Source organism: Falco cherrug, chromosome 2, assembly GCF_023634085.1.
Source record: "Falco cherrug isolate bFalChe1 chromosome 2, bFalChe1.pri, whole genome shotgun sequence".
NCBI classification, from domain to species: Eukaryota; Metazoa; Chordata; class Aves; order Falconiformes; family Falconidae; genus Falco; species Falco cherrug.
The window spans coordinates 22,361,197-22,376,939 of NC_073698.1; the positions used below are offsets into that span (position 1 = coordinate 22,361,197).

At 39.9% G+C, this 15,743-nt stretch overlaps 1 protein-coding gene across 4 annotated transcripts in view; it reads right to left on the minus strand.

Moving 5' to 3' along the window:
- ATP8A2 (ATPase phospholipid transporting 8A2) overlaps positions 1 to 15,743 on the minus strand; it is a 349,977-nt gene that overhangs the window by 286,472 nt on the left and 47,762 nt on the right. For 3 of the 4 annotated variants that reach the window (XM_055702611.1, XM_055702612.1, XM_055702613.1), the window contains exons 3-6: positions 7,237 to 7,336; positions 6,555 to 6,653; positions 5,752 to 5,797; positions 444 to 484 (exon numbers count right to left, since the gene is read on the minus strand). In XM_055702611.1, coding sequence (XP_055558586.1) covers positions 444 to 484; positions 5,752 to 5,797; positions 6,555 to 6,653; positions 7,237 to 7,336 — 286 coding nt within the window. Of the gene's footprint in view, positions 1 to 443; positions 485 to 5,751; positions 5,798 to 6,554; positions 6,654 to 7,236; positions 7,337 to 15,743 lie in introns of those variants that run through there. The other variant, XM_055702614.1, reaches the window with a different exon arrangement.

The following is a 15,743-nucleotide window of genomic DNA, read 5'->3' on the forward strand; positions in this document are numbered from 1 at the left end:
TCTCAAGTGCCTGAAGTAGCAGCAGGACTTGTGTTCCTTATTTGAGCAAACAGCTTACTCATTAACCTCAAAATCTAAGAGCTTCTTAGCACAGGTAGCAAAATAAGTCGGTTAGACTTTCAGGGGAGCTACAGCATTGCAGTGAAAGTTACTCTTTTCTATGTGAACTAAATAAAAAAAAAAAATACTGTTAACATCCTAGAGCATATTAACTGCCCAAGCAAAAACACACCAGTTCATTAGGATTTGACTGAAACATGGTACTAGGATTTCAAGATGGGTACTCAGGTGCCTTGCTCAGGGCAGCTTTCACTATTTGCAACAGAAAGGATCCCTCCCACCTCAAGTCACAGGGAATTCTCACATTGCTAGGCCTCTGAACTTATTTTGAAAGAACGATTCTTGAAGACCTTCTACTCCCTCCCACCCCCAATTTTATTTACCTCTTTCCACATAATGTTCTGCCACATCCCATTTCTTAGAACTGGAAAAAAATGTATAAATTCTGATTAGAATAAATAACCAAAATTCAGACAAATCTCAAAACAACTAGAGCAGCAGTAGCAAGCATTGACCAGAATGGCAACTAACACTGATTTGAAGAATCAGTTAGCAATATTCGAGTGAGCAGAGGTTATCTTTATTCGGCAGCGCTGGGTGCATGGGGAATCACTCCACCAAAGTCATGCACCCCGAGGGAACCTTTCAGCCCCCTCTTTATACAAGTCACTCATGTCTATTCATTAACCTTCTGGGAACTCATTAACATATCTCACACCTGGACAATTAGCACATTGCTTTCAAGGACCCAGCACATCTTCAAGTTAACAACATTAACATATCTTGTGCCTGGACAATCTCCTTGAGGAGTTGTCTCTGCGCAGACTCTATTCCTTAGTGGTCATGTTTAAAGCCTGCATCTTCACCATGTTGCATGTACAACAGGAATCCAAGACAAAAGGTCCTTTTAAAGATAACCAACCCAAGGACTTAGCAGTCCGTGCATCCGTCATGTTGTAATAAGGGTCCTTGGACATCTCCTGACTAACTAAACATAGGTGCGTCATCCTTTAGGTAAGTGGACCAGCATTCACTATTCACACACAGCTCAGAAAAGCAGTTTTCAGAAGCTGGGACCACAGCTCTAGGCATGTATATCCGGCAAAGTGAAAGATTCTGCCCCTAATATTTATCATTTTTATCAACTCCTTGGCAACAGCTGGTGACCCGATTTCTTCCTGGCATCATTGCACACTAACCTGCAGATGGGCAGTGCTGTTATTTGCTTGGGAAATCACCTTCCTTAAAATAAGGGCATTACTGGCCACTGCCAATCAGTATCACGAACCATCTTCAGTATGTATGATTTAACCACAGAATTTTTATCTCACCTTTTTTCTTGCATTTTATTATGTTTCGAATCTGACACATCAAACTTCACTGCCATATCAATTGCACTTAGGGCTGAGAATTAGTTGTCAAGCAGACTCAAAGTCCTACTGAAAAGCAAACGTCAGTTCTGGCAGAACGACAATCCTAAAAGCTGAATTTCACATTGAAATTAAAAAGAAAACAAGGTACAACTTACTGGTAGGCAGCAACTTGCCCATTAGCCAGCAGCATGCCCTCGTGGCCAAGAAGGCCAGTGAGACACTAGAGTGTATCAAGAGAAGCATGACCAGCAGGTGGAGGGAGGTTCTCCTGCCCCTCTGCTCTGCCCTGGTGAGGCCACATCTGGAGTGCTGTGTCCGGTTCTGGGCTCCCCAGTTCAAGAGAGGTGGGGAACTACTGGAGAGGGCCCAGCAGAGGGCTACAAAGGTGATGAGGGGACTGGAACATCTCTCTCATGAGGAAAGGCTGAGAGAGCTGGGCCTGTTCAGCCTGGAGAAGACTGAGAGAGGACCTTATTAATGTCTACCAATATCTTAAGGGCAGGTGCCAAGAGGATGGGGCCAGGCTCTTTCCATTAGTGCCCAGTGACAGGACAAGGGGCAACGGGCACAAATTGCACCATGTAAATATGAGGAAGAACCTCTTTACCTTGAGGGTGACAGAGCACTGGAAGAGGCTGCCGAGAGAGGCTGCGGAATCTCCTTCTCTGAAGACATTCAAAACCTGCTTGGACATGACTTTGTGCAACCTGCTCTAGGAGAACCTGCTTTAGCAGGGGGTTGGACCAGATAATCTCCAGAGGTCACTTCAAGCCCTGCCTATTCTGTGTACTGAAGCAGGCCTTGGCTTCTGTGGTGTCCAAGTCCCTATAGTGCTGTCTTAACATACTCATTGGTCACCTACTCTGGAACATGCTTTTCTACCCAAGTAGGTCCTCTAGATGCTTGTACACATACTTAATACTACCCTAGCCTAAAATGTAAGGTTCAAAGTTTATGCCAAATCATTGCGGAGTAGCCAGTCCAGGTCTAGGCACATCAAGTACACCTAAACAAGATCAAACCCTTGAATGAAAGCAGCTGTGGCCAGTTTTCAAATGTCTTCAGAAAGTGTAGTGTGCAACAGCTGAAAGTGGAAGAGGCCAACTCTCTACTTAGAATATGATTTTCTCCTCAGTTCCATGCAACTCAGATATGGTTCATTTATTGAAAGCCATGCCAAATTCCCAAAAGATAGAATTCTACTGAATACAGCCTCAGCCACTCTACTCAGATTAGGCCACTCCACAGACAGGAATGCAAAATTTCTCAGACCAGATCAAAGAAGAAACTCATCTTTTGATTCCTGTCCCCAGGCCCCAAGCTTTGGAGCACTGAATCATGAGATTTAATATTACAGTGGATGAATCACAATCAAGTAAACTATTTAAGAAAAAATAGGTGGGTAGTAACAGAAGTGCTGCTAATGATGTGTCTGAACTGCTGAGCTTCCATCCAAATAAGTATACACATTTTAGGGGAAAAACAGTTTAGCTGCACCCCTTCCTTCCCTGTAAACTGTGCTTGAACTGAGCTTTTCTTAGTTCAGAACTCCAGAGAAGGCCTGAACACAAGATCTCAAGTGAAAGAGCCACATACCTGCAGCCTTGGCTCAACACCCAAACCTCAGAGAGGTATTACAACACTTAGCATCTCCTATGCCTTGCTTTAAACACTTCCTGTTCCACCAGAAAAATCTGGAGACATTTCACCAAACAGTTCACATTGCTTTAAGTGAACTGTCTAGAACACCAAGTTCACGGCACTTGAAGCTACAGAATATCTTCTTTGCATGTGAGCATTGAGCAATTTATATTGTACTTGCTGAAGTTAACTTTACAATTAAAATTAGACAAATTACTGAAGCAACTTGTAACTCATAAGCCCAACATCTGAACGAAGAGCTTCCATTCAGACACAAAACAGTTCATAAATTTTGGGGTTGCAATATTGCACCTTCTGCTCTGCTTAACCCAGTTTTATAGGAGTACTCCAAAGGACAGAGGAAACTCTCTTCTCTAGAATATTATAGGAAGGTAAAATTGGTGAATTATTCATTGTCAAAAGGTATTTGGTTAAAGTAACAAAGAACAAGTACCTAAAAAGACTGCTCCTACCCAAAACACTGTTTCTATATAAACCTTTTATCTAAGAATTCCTAAGACTAAAACCAGTACATTGATACTCTAGATCTAGGACTTAACGCTGTCACTCACATCCAGGCACACAGGGCCATTTAATGTGCTGCTCCTGAAGGGCAAGCATTTCCCATCAGTCTTGTGCAACAATGTGCTAGCCCTGTGCTTGTTTTCTATTCAAGGGCATCCCATACAGTATTAAATGCTCATAGCTTACTCTATATTTTGACATTGAGAGGATCAATGCATCAGAACAGTTATTACTGAGCTCTCTATAACTATGCAATATGCTGCTCAGAGGCTTCACTTGGGATTAAACTTAGTCTGCTTCCCAGCTTCAATGTCACCTCCACATATACCATGTGAAGCCATCGAAGACATGAAACACTATCTCAAAGCCTAACATGCTCCAGCTCCTAATGCAGATGTACAGGGCTCACCTCGAGCAGAACTTATTTATGTTTCCTCCAAAAGTAATTTAATTCCTATGTACCAAAGCCACTCTGCAAAGCAAACCAGTGTTTTCAGTGGTAAACTTAATATAAGAAACATGCTTTGAAGATACACTACTGCTCCAAAAACTATGAAGATAAATGCAAAGCCTACACACATGCTACTGAAGCAAGCATCTGCTCATCGCAGGCAGAGTTCAAAACACCACCAAGCAGCCCGTAGATGTCTACTGAGCAAGCTGGACTGCCATCTGTACTGACTGCATTGACTAGACCTCACTCACCTTTAAGAGCAACTTCAAGGCACACAGAGAATCTAAATCTAATTCATCTCAATCCCACCGTGAACTTAAATTAGCCTTTCATTCTCATAATACAAGTCCAAAGAGTAAGCCTCTTTAGCCTTCCTCATATTCCTCAAGTATCTTTTTGAAAATTATAGAGTATTCAAATGTAAAAAATAAAAGCTGAACTAAATTTTAAGTGCTAAGATCCACCCAGCTCCATAAAAAGACCTTGCTTTCTTGTAAGTTGTCTCTCCACAATTACTGTGATAAACTTCCTTCGAAGTGTTCGTTAGCACACGTTCTGTAACTACAAAGGAATCCGTGACCTTTGAAAGAGCAGTCTTTCATACTACCTACAACTAGGCCTGCTGTGCTACAGGTAACTGCTGATTTCTCTTGACTAATAAATAGTGCTCTTGCACTTGAAATACCTTCCCAGACCTCTTGTAGAGAAATAATTTTTAAGGACTAGTAAAGCAACACTTTTTGTGGTTCATTCATATGCAATCTCAATGATCAACAACTTCTCAGGCACAAAGGAAAAACCTCACTGAAAATAACAGGCATTATATTTGCTGGACTAACTGAAGCATGGAGCTAGCAAGTTGTTTGGTTCCCCGTGTTCCTGTAAGTGTTTCTCTAGCTGTTTTAACACTCAAACATGTTTGTGAGGAAGGCACTCTACTTCAGAGGTCAAGTCCCTGTGTTTTCCATTTCACCTGCAGACCTCCACGCAGGAGCAGCAGAGCAGTGTCCAGCACAGGAACATGGAGACCCTGTGACTGGAGGCCAGACTGATTACAGCACAGCCATCAGCAAACTCCTCAGTGCCTTCTGCAGAAGTTTTCAGTTAAGGGAGATCAAGTGAAAATTATGTCTTCAGGTATTCAGTGCCAAGTGGTGTCAATAAATTAAGGATGCATGTAGGCATTCAGAGGAAGTCAGCATTAAATTCTCTTTCAGTCACACTTCAGGAAAGCAAACCCACAAAACCCACAGTGCTCCTGTATTTTAAGGGCAGCAGCATTTACAGAAATGACTAGAAATTCCTTTGACACCAATTTTTAGTGTTTCAAGGGTTTTGGAGCTTCGTTTTGGTTGTGTTTTTTTTTTTTTTTTTTAGAATAGTTAGGATACAGTTTGGTAGGGAAGAAAATTGCTTGCTTTTCTTGGAGGAGCTGAGAATTGTGTAACTTTGGACAACCTTGAAATTGCAGGAAGTCTAATAACACCCCCCATGCCTCACCCTCAAATATTCCACTATGCCCATCAGTCTGAAACATCTCATAAAATAAAATCATAACACTAACTACCTAGTCTGAAAAGACACGCATTCCCCACCATCACGACTGTTACGTAATAGAATTGCTCCAAATTAAGTGTTCCAGTATGGTATTCACTATTTGCACTTTAAATATTTAGGTTAAAGACTGAACAGTCTTACCTATAGTTTTCTTTTTATTCACTGCACTGTCTGCCTTATGCCTTTTCTGCAAGGAAACAAAACATTTCATTACACTTCATTATAGCTTCCAAAACCATTAGAGCTAGGAACAGGACAAACTGCAAGATGATACATAGGCTCATTTTTGCCTTAGTTTTTATTTTCTTTTTAAGAAGCCACACAGATCATCTAAATTCAGATGTTTTTTCAAGAATATAATGTAACCTCGAAGTGAGGCCCAAACCTGGATCAACTAAGTCTCCAAAAGTTTTTTTGGAAAAAAAAAAAACACTAAACAAAACAAAAAGAACAATGAGGAACAGTGTATTTAGACAACAGCTGCACTATACATATGTGCTGTTTGTTTAGACTGACTTTAAATTATTTTATTCAGCAGAACCTTGTTAAGCAGGAAGACCACTACTATAAGCAGTACCCAAGCGAATTAGTGCACATTTTCTCCAGATCCGTTTGCTCTATGCTGAAGTTGCTTCCCCCACCCTGCCACCTGGAAAACCAACTGAAAAGGCCATGTATCTGTCAAGAGTCCACAGTGTCTTTCCAAGCCTGGCCTTTCCAATAAAACCATGAATAAACACACTGTTTCCTTGTTCACCATCTATGATGAAAATCCTTGCTTTACTTTGGTGTGCCTCAGAAATTCTAGTCAAGTTCAGAGCTTTCAAATTCAAGAGGTTATTTTGTTGCTGCTCAGCAATGACTCAATAGACTTCAGAGATGCATAGCTTTGTGGCATTTTGTGGCACTTGGTCTTTAGCACAGCAACTCATAATCATACTCACATAATCTTCTATGATTTCTTTGATGCCAGCAACTGTTAAAATAAATAGCAATGGCACCAAGGTGGTGTATCTTCCTGTTGGAGAGACATCTGGAATTTGCTGTGAACAGAAGAAGAAGATACATATTTTATATTTGTATTTATAACTAGTTTCTAGCTAGTTTAGAACTTTATGCAAAGCTCTCAGAACACAGAGCTTTCTTATTTATGCCTGAACAACATCCTATTTCAGTGGGCAAACTACCCTAAGCTCTCAGTAGGTTTGAATAAAGTACTACAATGAAGTCAGGAGATGAAATTGTTATACATACCTTTTATTCTATTTTTTCTCTCTTCAGAAGAGAAGCATTAAAATTATCAACTCACCTGGAAGCAGTGATAATCTGGACTATCTAAACAGTCGGCAGTTTCACAAGAAACCACACATTTTTCTCAGTATGGTCGATAGCTCATACTGCTTCTGGGTTTTCTTAATAATAACAGCTTGATTTTACAGAGTACATTGAAAAAGGCTATAAGTTGCCTTCTAATTTCAATTACAAAAAGGTACATATCTCATTAATTAAATAAGAGACTATCAAAACATGTCTAAGAATTTCTTTGCAGTTCAGCATAACAACTGCAACAAGTTCTACTGCATTACAATTTAACTTTATAATCAAGGCAAACCAGTAAAACAATACCTGCAGTAAGGCAATGAAGAGGAAGAATGCATTTGCAGCTTTTCTTATCTGCTCATACAGGAATCGAGGTAGAAATGTAACCACACTGTACTTGGCTGTGCTGCAAGTTAGAAAAAAATTTTAGTACTGCATCAAATACCGTACAGGGATTATGACCAACAAGTTTCAAGTAGGCTTCTACAAGCCAGCATTAGAAAACAGTTCAAAAAAACCACACAATAAAGGCATACATAGAATACAGAGAAATTAAGCTACCCATGTTATGAGGAAGAGCTTTACTAAACGAAAGAGGTAGAAGACAGAACCAGAAGGCTGGCAGTCCCACTTGAATCCTGGTACCTTTATTACTAGATGAGCTATCAGATAATTTACTATCCACCCAAACTTCAGCACTGTGAACAGTCAACCTTTCACCTCAGTTCCAAGCACCTGATCAAGTGCTTACCCCTCATCAAACCACGGAATTTAAGCATTGGGAAAGACAGAGTTAAATATGGGAGAAATGAGAAAATCTGTAGTGCCATCTTTAAAATGCCCCATTTCCCATTTCAGAACCACCAAGTTCTCAGTTATAAATATACCTCCAGAAAAAGATGCACTTTTTCCGATTCATCTTTTCTGGCTATTTTTCTTAAGTAGTTACATTACTATTTCTTCTGCCTTAAATCAAAAGTATACTGCACATTAATTTAAGTAATCTCTTGTCCTTTTCATATTTAACCCATGATGGGCATGAATACAACTTCATGTAAAAACTGTCCAAGACGACAACATGATTTAGGTATTCATTTTTAAAATTAAGTCATGTGCTATCAAAATTTACTGAAACTAACCTATAAGAGATTAAAACTCTTCATCTTGCAAAGTTCTTGCTCTCTGAACACATTAGTAACTACTCAGTTATCCTACATGCCTCTTTGAGACAATGCAAGTAAACTCACCATGCTGCAGAACCTGCCTGAGCTGTATCAGTGACCAAGTCTACCCAGCACCACACAGTGCTGCATTATATGGGGGAAAAAATATTTTTAGAGTACCAAGAGCAACTCTGCCCTACTTTGCCCCTTGAATTAGCAAAGCACCTTCCCCCACTGTAAACTACCAGGCATCAGCAAGACTTGCAGTTTTAAGAACTGAGTGTTCAAAGCTGTAGGTCAGGTGTCTTTCCTCCAGACACTGAATGTAGGCTTTGCGAGAGCCAGACAACCTGTGACAGGAGTTCTGCTTGTGTTTCAGGGGCATCATTTTTTTTTTGAGGTTTCTGGGGGACAGTTGGGATTTGGGGTTGTTTTTTTTTGTTGCTGCTGTTTTGTTTGTTTTAAAATAGTCTTGTATTTCCAAGGAACTGCAAACCCTAGATAATCCTTTCAAGGAAGAAGAAAAATTATTTGCTGAAGCACTAACAACTTCACTCCACAAACACAGGCAAAATGCTGTTTTACTCAAGTATCACATGTCCAGAGCACCTTTCCATTAAGCCTGGTTCTCCATGTGAAACATTTTTCCGATTCATTCCACCAATAAGTCTTCCAGATCAACTGAAGCGCACGGCATAACTATTCCCAAATCGTGAAGGACTAGTATAATCAAATGTTTTATCTACATGATCTGCTTCTCACAATTGACTGCTACGCATAGAAGTCCTACTACACCCTTGATCCACAGGTCATTTCAGTGGAGCTCTTTTATATTTATCTTTATATGTACAAGGTTAGATAACTGCATTCTTCCAGATCACTATTTGCTTTAACCATTTTGTTCTCCCTCTCATCTTCCCCATCCCCAGCTCTAAGCCGTCTAATGAGATATTGCTGTGTATTCCGCAATGGAACAGTAACAAGCTACAGCGTGGCACTATTTGTAATACAAAACTCTAGTTTAGACACTAGAACAGAATCACTGGGGCAAATTAAACGAAACAATCAATTAATAAACAATTAAGACCCCATCCTATCACCTAGTTTCCTCTTCAAGCAACTAAAAGGCCTAAAAGATTTGTTGCAAATCACTTCAACTGGATCTCTAAAGAAGGCAACATGACAGCACTACAGCCTATAGACATTCTGTTGCTACTGCTGCTCAGTAGAATCACATAGTCAAATACACAATGTGGTTATTTCACAGAAATCTCAGGTGGTCTGACTTTGACAGATTCATCACACCAACTAAGCCAACTGAGTGAAAACATGCATCCAGGTTTAAACTATGTAACATAGTACATTTTTTGTATAAATGAAGATGCTATTAATTTCTTCCAGCTCTAGGTACTTTACTGTTTTAATCCATATTTGCTTGGTCTCATGTCTAACAACCTTCTTTTAATACAGAACATAATTAAAACACACGTGTCTCCGAAGTACCTTGTGACATAAAAAAATATGGGTTAATCAAATTAACTTGTAGGTCTAAGTTAACTCTCCAAGCAATATTAATTAAAAACCAAGCACTGAGACTTTTACATCAACACAGTGTTTCTGTGGATACAGAATTGCTATGACCATATTCAAGCAAGAATTTGTCTGACTGGATTCAAAAAACATTCTACCATTTACCAACTCTACAGCTAACTAGTCCAAACAATACTCTAATGATTATGTTAATGCCAACACAACAAGGCTCTTTTGTATGAGCTTTATACATACTAAGTCACACTATTTTGTTGGTTAAGTAACATGACAAATGCCTACAGAAAACAGGTACAGTCAAATTACAGGGACACATTCAGCTGTTACCATGAAAAGCAGGGACAGTAATCATGTGTACATATAAAAGCAGGTGCATGTTATAATTAAAAAGAAAGCTTCTTATAAAAGCTAACTCATACTCCAAGCTGGGCAGATGTACTCTATAAATTTGGCTCTGATGAACAGCTCTCTAAAGGACAAATACAACCCCTACAAATAAAAAAAAAAAGGCTCTGTGCTCCCTCCCAACTGACAGATGCATGGTAAATGACTTAAGAATAATCAAAGCTCGGAAAGAAGTTAAAAGCCACAGCTGAACAAGTAGAAAACTCAGGCAGCTCACTCATAGCTCAAGTTTTATTCCTAAAAATTAGTATCTGATCAGGTTAGCCTTCTGACTAGCCCCTGTCAGAGCCATCTTATCTTCAAAGTGCCTGGTACCCAACTCCAAGAACAGGGTCTGCAGCTCAGAACCAGCTGTGGCAAGGGGAAAATGGGAGCACATACAAAAAACAAAAACTTTTTTCCTTAAGCAATAGCTGTTACCTATGCAAGCCTTACTTAACTACACAAATTTGATGTTTAAACAAGTGAGCAAACATTAGCAAAGATGCCACCTCTATACCTGCAACTTAATGTAAGTCATATTTCAAGTTACACCATCAAACCCTGTTTAACACATTAATTTGGATACACATCAGTTCAGCTGAAAGAGTCTGGCCCTACTGTTTCTAGGGCAATACAGAGATTTTTCCAAAAGCAACCACTGCATAATTTGAAAAAGTTAGTGTTATTCATGTATCTTAACTCACTACTGTGTTACTAAAGTAGCGTGGATTAGTTATTTTGCTAACAGACAACTTAAAAGTAGCAAACAGTGCACTGAGAAACTCAGTAGTAGTTTTCCAGTATAGTTCCTCCATTTATTAATGTGGAATTTTTGCATGACAACCCCCATAGCTACCATTTTCCCTGCTTCCCTAAAACTTTTCATAAAGTCAAGTTTTACTTTATTGAATCATCCTTGAAGAGGCAAAGGCTGCCAGCAAGAGACAGAAAGGTTACTTAACTGAGAATTCTGTGTGCTGGCAATGTGCAACTGGACACAGCTCTACATTTTCCCTGTCAGCCATCTAAAGTACTTCCACCCCTTCATTGAGAATTTAGACTGGCAACTGAGATGAACTTCATCTTCAGGCTAATCATAATAAACAAAACAGGACCTCCTTGAGACACAAGGGGTGTCATTTCCAGGGGTGATAAATACAAAGTGTCCTTTCTTAGGCAGCGTTCACACACAGCTATGCATTTCACAGTTCATCCATTTGAAAGACTCTCAAATCTAGGAGCTGAAGAATGAGTATTGTTTGATGTTCAGTTCACATTAAGTGTTAATAAGAAAGCCAGGCATGGACATATGAACCACAGCAGAGGGGTTGGGTAATTAAAGTGAATGTTAAGGACTTGAACTCTTCTCTCAAACAGGCCATTAACATGTACATTTACATTCTCTCCATTATCATGTACAAAAAGATCAGATGCCCTGTAACAGAGAAGGGAAAAAAAAAGTAAGAAAACCAAGATGATCTGCTTGAATTAAGGACTCTAATACTGTCTTCCATGTAAGAGTGTGTGCACATTAAGGTCCTGCAGGCACGTGACCCTTCCTTTAATGGCAAGATTGGTATCATCTTGAGAGGTTCTGCTGCAGCTCTCAAAACACAGCAGCTGCATGAACACAAACTATCTCCAGACAGTCACCATCACTGTAGGACAGCAGTAAGCTTTACATATATCAAGTGTTAACTATGTTAACACAAAAACCAACACACAATTAATTATTACACTGGGTACAGAGATAGTTTATTCATAGGAACATCCCACCAACAAAGGTGCCAAGCACAATACTGGTTACATTGTTAAAAAAATCCCAGTGTCACAAGGTTTTCAGCAGTTGCATGCTTATGACAACTAAAGACCATTACCTCCTTGCACATGTGGAAGACTATTTTAATCATGAAGCTCACTAAGACGACATAAAAATCAACTGTGTTCTTCAGGGAATTTGTAAACATTATGAAGGGCTTATAAAGGAACAAGTACTTATATGCCTGTGCAATGACTATTGATAGGCTGGAAACTACGTCCTAAGCAGTGTTGGTTTGTTATAGCAGGCAGCAATTTCTGCCTGAACCAATGCAGCCCCCAATTTAAGAGCCTCAGCCTGTCAGATGACTCCTTGAGACTACAGCTGCTGCAGAGGAAAACTCCAGCCAGTAAGGATTTCACTGCTCTGTATGTGGCCTGTATGTTTCCAGTGGCTAAGAAAAGGATATGTGATGCTTAAATACTCTAGACAGTTTGAGTCAGACTCTGAGCTCAGGTCAGAATAGAAATTTAGGAGGAACACAACTTGTCTTGCACAGAATCAAGTGCAAGACTTGAATGCTACAAGATATTGTTGCTTTAAGCTTTCCAGAGCAAGGCAAAGAACCAAGAGCCATCCCATTACCGTTTCGGTCTCTCAGCTCTGGAGCAACCACTGTCCATAGTCCAAGTGCCTGTTTTGTTTCCCTTTCCCTGCACTTCCCTACAGTTTCTCCATAATCACAATGTTATCTTACACATACGATGTTATCTATTGTCAAGGCAGGTTATAAGTTCATTTAAAGGACATTCTTCTGCCTTGTCACCAAAATATCCAACTCAAAGATTTCCCAGAGCTCCAGCAATAATGTAGCAGAAGGATAAATCTGTTGTCCTAAATTATCCACACAGACAATGAAACTTGCTGTGAGCATTCAAATATATTACAATTAATGCATTTGAACTTTGGCAGAAAACGCTTCTAGCAGGTTCAAACTGCAGTGCCCAGTAACTTGTAAAAACTCTTATCAGTGGGACAGTTTTCATCGAGGACTTCACTACTTCCTCATATTTCTTAGTGCAAGGATTCCTTCATTTATAGGATGGGCTCCCACCAAAAGCAACTCAGGGCACCACACTGCATGTTTGGAAGATTACTCCTTCCCCTTCTTTCTAACAGGAAAAACTGATCATGCTTTAGAATCTCAGAGCCCTCTTTTCTCAAGTCATATGATTTGGGGAGAAAAAGACTGTTTCATATAGATTTAAAAGACTCAGGACACATCAAGACAGCCTACTAACTACCCTGCAGGTCAAGTTCCATTAGAATTTTTCTGTGGGCCAGAATGGTTTGTCTGCTGTAATGACACACTGAAGCTCTTCTGAAGAAAAGTTTACTTCAAGTTATATTCAAGACCTCATATGTCACCAAATGAAAAAAAGAAAGAAGTATGTAGCTGTCAGCTAGACAACCAGTCACTGAGGTTTAGAAGTGTTTTACACAAGGTGAAATCTAAATTAGTACAGACTTCTCAAATCTGTTCTTATATCATTATTTTATAACAATGCACATTATCAGTGTTCTATCCTTATCGTGGTTTAACCCCAGCCGGCAACCAAGCACCACGCAAAAAGGACTGCTGGAGCTACTCACTCACTCCCCCTCACCAAGAGGAATGTGGAAGAGAATCTGAAAGGAATGTAAAACTCAAGGGTTGAAATAAGAACAGTTTAATAGGTAAAGCAAAAGCCGTGCACGCAAGCAAAGCAAAACAAGGAATCCATTCCCCACTGCCCATGGGCAGGCAGGTATTCGACCATCTCCAAGACAGCAGGGCTCCATCACATGGTTACTTGGGAAGACAATTGCACAACATGTCCGCCTCCTTCCACCAGTTTATACACTCAGCATGACATCCCATGGTATGGAATACTTCTTTGGCCAGTTCAGGTCACCTGTCCTGGCTGTGTCCCCTCCAGACCTCTTGGGCAGGGCCCAAGGAACTGAAAAATCCTTGATTTAGTATCAACATCACCCAGCAACAGCTAAGAACATCAGTGACCTATGAACACTGTTCTCACATCAGAGCCAAAACACAGCACTGTACCAGCTACTAAGAAGAGAACTAACTATCCCAGCTGAAACCAGGACAGTCCTACACCAAAACCTAATGAAAAGACAAGGTGTTAAAGTGCAGTATTCTCTGATTACCATTGCTTCTGCTGGCAAGCTGTGTTACCTGCCATCATGTACAAGTTGCATTTCAGGAATAAGATGTTCAGGCTGACAAACCCAGCTTGGCTAAGCGAGTTACCTCAGAAGCTGCATCAGCAACAAGTTTTATCTTCAAGTGCTTCAGTTTGGTTGTTATCTTTCTATAGACCATTGTTACGACAAAAGTACATGAGAAAGCATTATGAAGTACTGTCCACAGAAACGTAACAGTCTCACTACCCTCTAGTCAGTAAGATTGACTCCTGACTGTGTGTAAGGATTTTTCACAATTTCTAACCTACATTTTCTTATGCCAAATTGCCCCACTTCTGCCATACATAGGAAGTGAAAGACCACAAACATAGTGTAATTGATGTTGCCGGAGCAAGTATTACTTCCATTACAAAGACCTCCTACAGTAGTGCTCATGGCAGTCTTAACACAGAGCAGACGTTAACACAACTGCTTACGCTCAGATTAACCTAAAAACAAGACCTCATGGTCACATTTAATAGAAGCGATAGCATTTCTGCTTCCAAATCCTGCACCCTGGAGGCCTTTCCATTTGTTCTCTATTCATGCAATCTCTACAGAAAGGGGAACAGACTCCTGGCTACTTTTCAGTAACAAATACATTTGACAAAGACTGTTTATAAACAGCACAAAGCTCTGTAGGCATGATATTGTTTCAGCATTCTCTGCTATTGTCAGGTCATTGTTATAGAAACATGCCCTTGTTTTTCAGTAGCCCTGCTGGCAAGTACAACTCACAATAGATCTGACTGGAACAGTTAACCTAGAAATACTACTGTCTAATAAAGGAAGTTTAGTACAATATTTAGTTACTGTGCAAACCCAAAATAGGCTTCAAAATAAATACATAGCATTGATATGAAGATGGCTGAAAAAAATACCAAAAAAATGTCACCTAAGTTAGCACTCAGGCTCTTAGACAGCTAGCTAAGTTCAGCTTCAAAGCCATTACTTAATTCCAAGTGTCACTCAACTTCAGCAGCTATTGTTCTAGTGACAAGCAGGGGGATAGTAGAAGAAACTTATATTTACATTTCTCTCTCAACTGACCAAATATATTTACTGTCCACAGAAAACAAATTGAAAGCAGTTATTACAGATCCTGAGCTTACTGAGGTCAACTTAAGACAATTTCTTACACTAACCTTTCCTACAGGCCACCAGTAGGACAGGTGAGGTCTGTAGCACTGAGCAGAAGGCCACACACACAACTCAACAGCAAGAGACTTCAGAAAGTGTGATTTATTGTACATGCCACTGCTAAGTTCTGTAAAGACACCTGCTTTGATTCCAAACTACACAAAAAATCACCAAAAATATTTAGTCTCTTCCTGTTCACTTATTTCTCTGGACAGGGATCACCAACAGTGGACAAATAAGTAGAAATGCAGAGTCAGAAAGGAATACACACTACTGAATATAGGTCAATATTTATTCAACAAATATGGGGGAAAGTAGCTTTGTTTGCATGAAGTCAAACTGCATTTAAACATTGGCTCCAGTGTCCGATAGTGACTTGATCTAAACACACACAACCCACACACCACAAGAGGAAAAAGATCCAGTTTAATTCCCCTGCTCTGTTGCTACTGGTGGTATATGAAATCCATCACTATTCAAAAAAAACCAAAAAAAACCACACACACACACCTGCAGCATGCCAGAGAGCTCAGCATGCAACAAGTAGAAGGGCACTAGAACTCTCACAT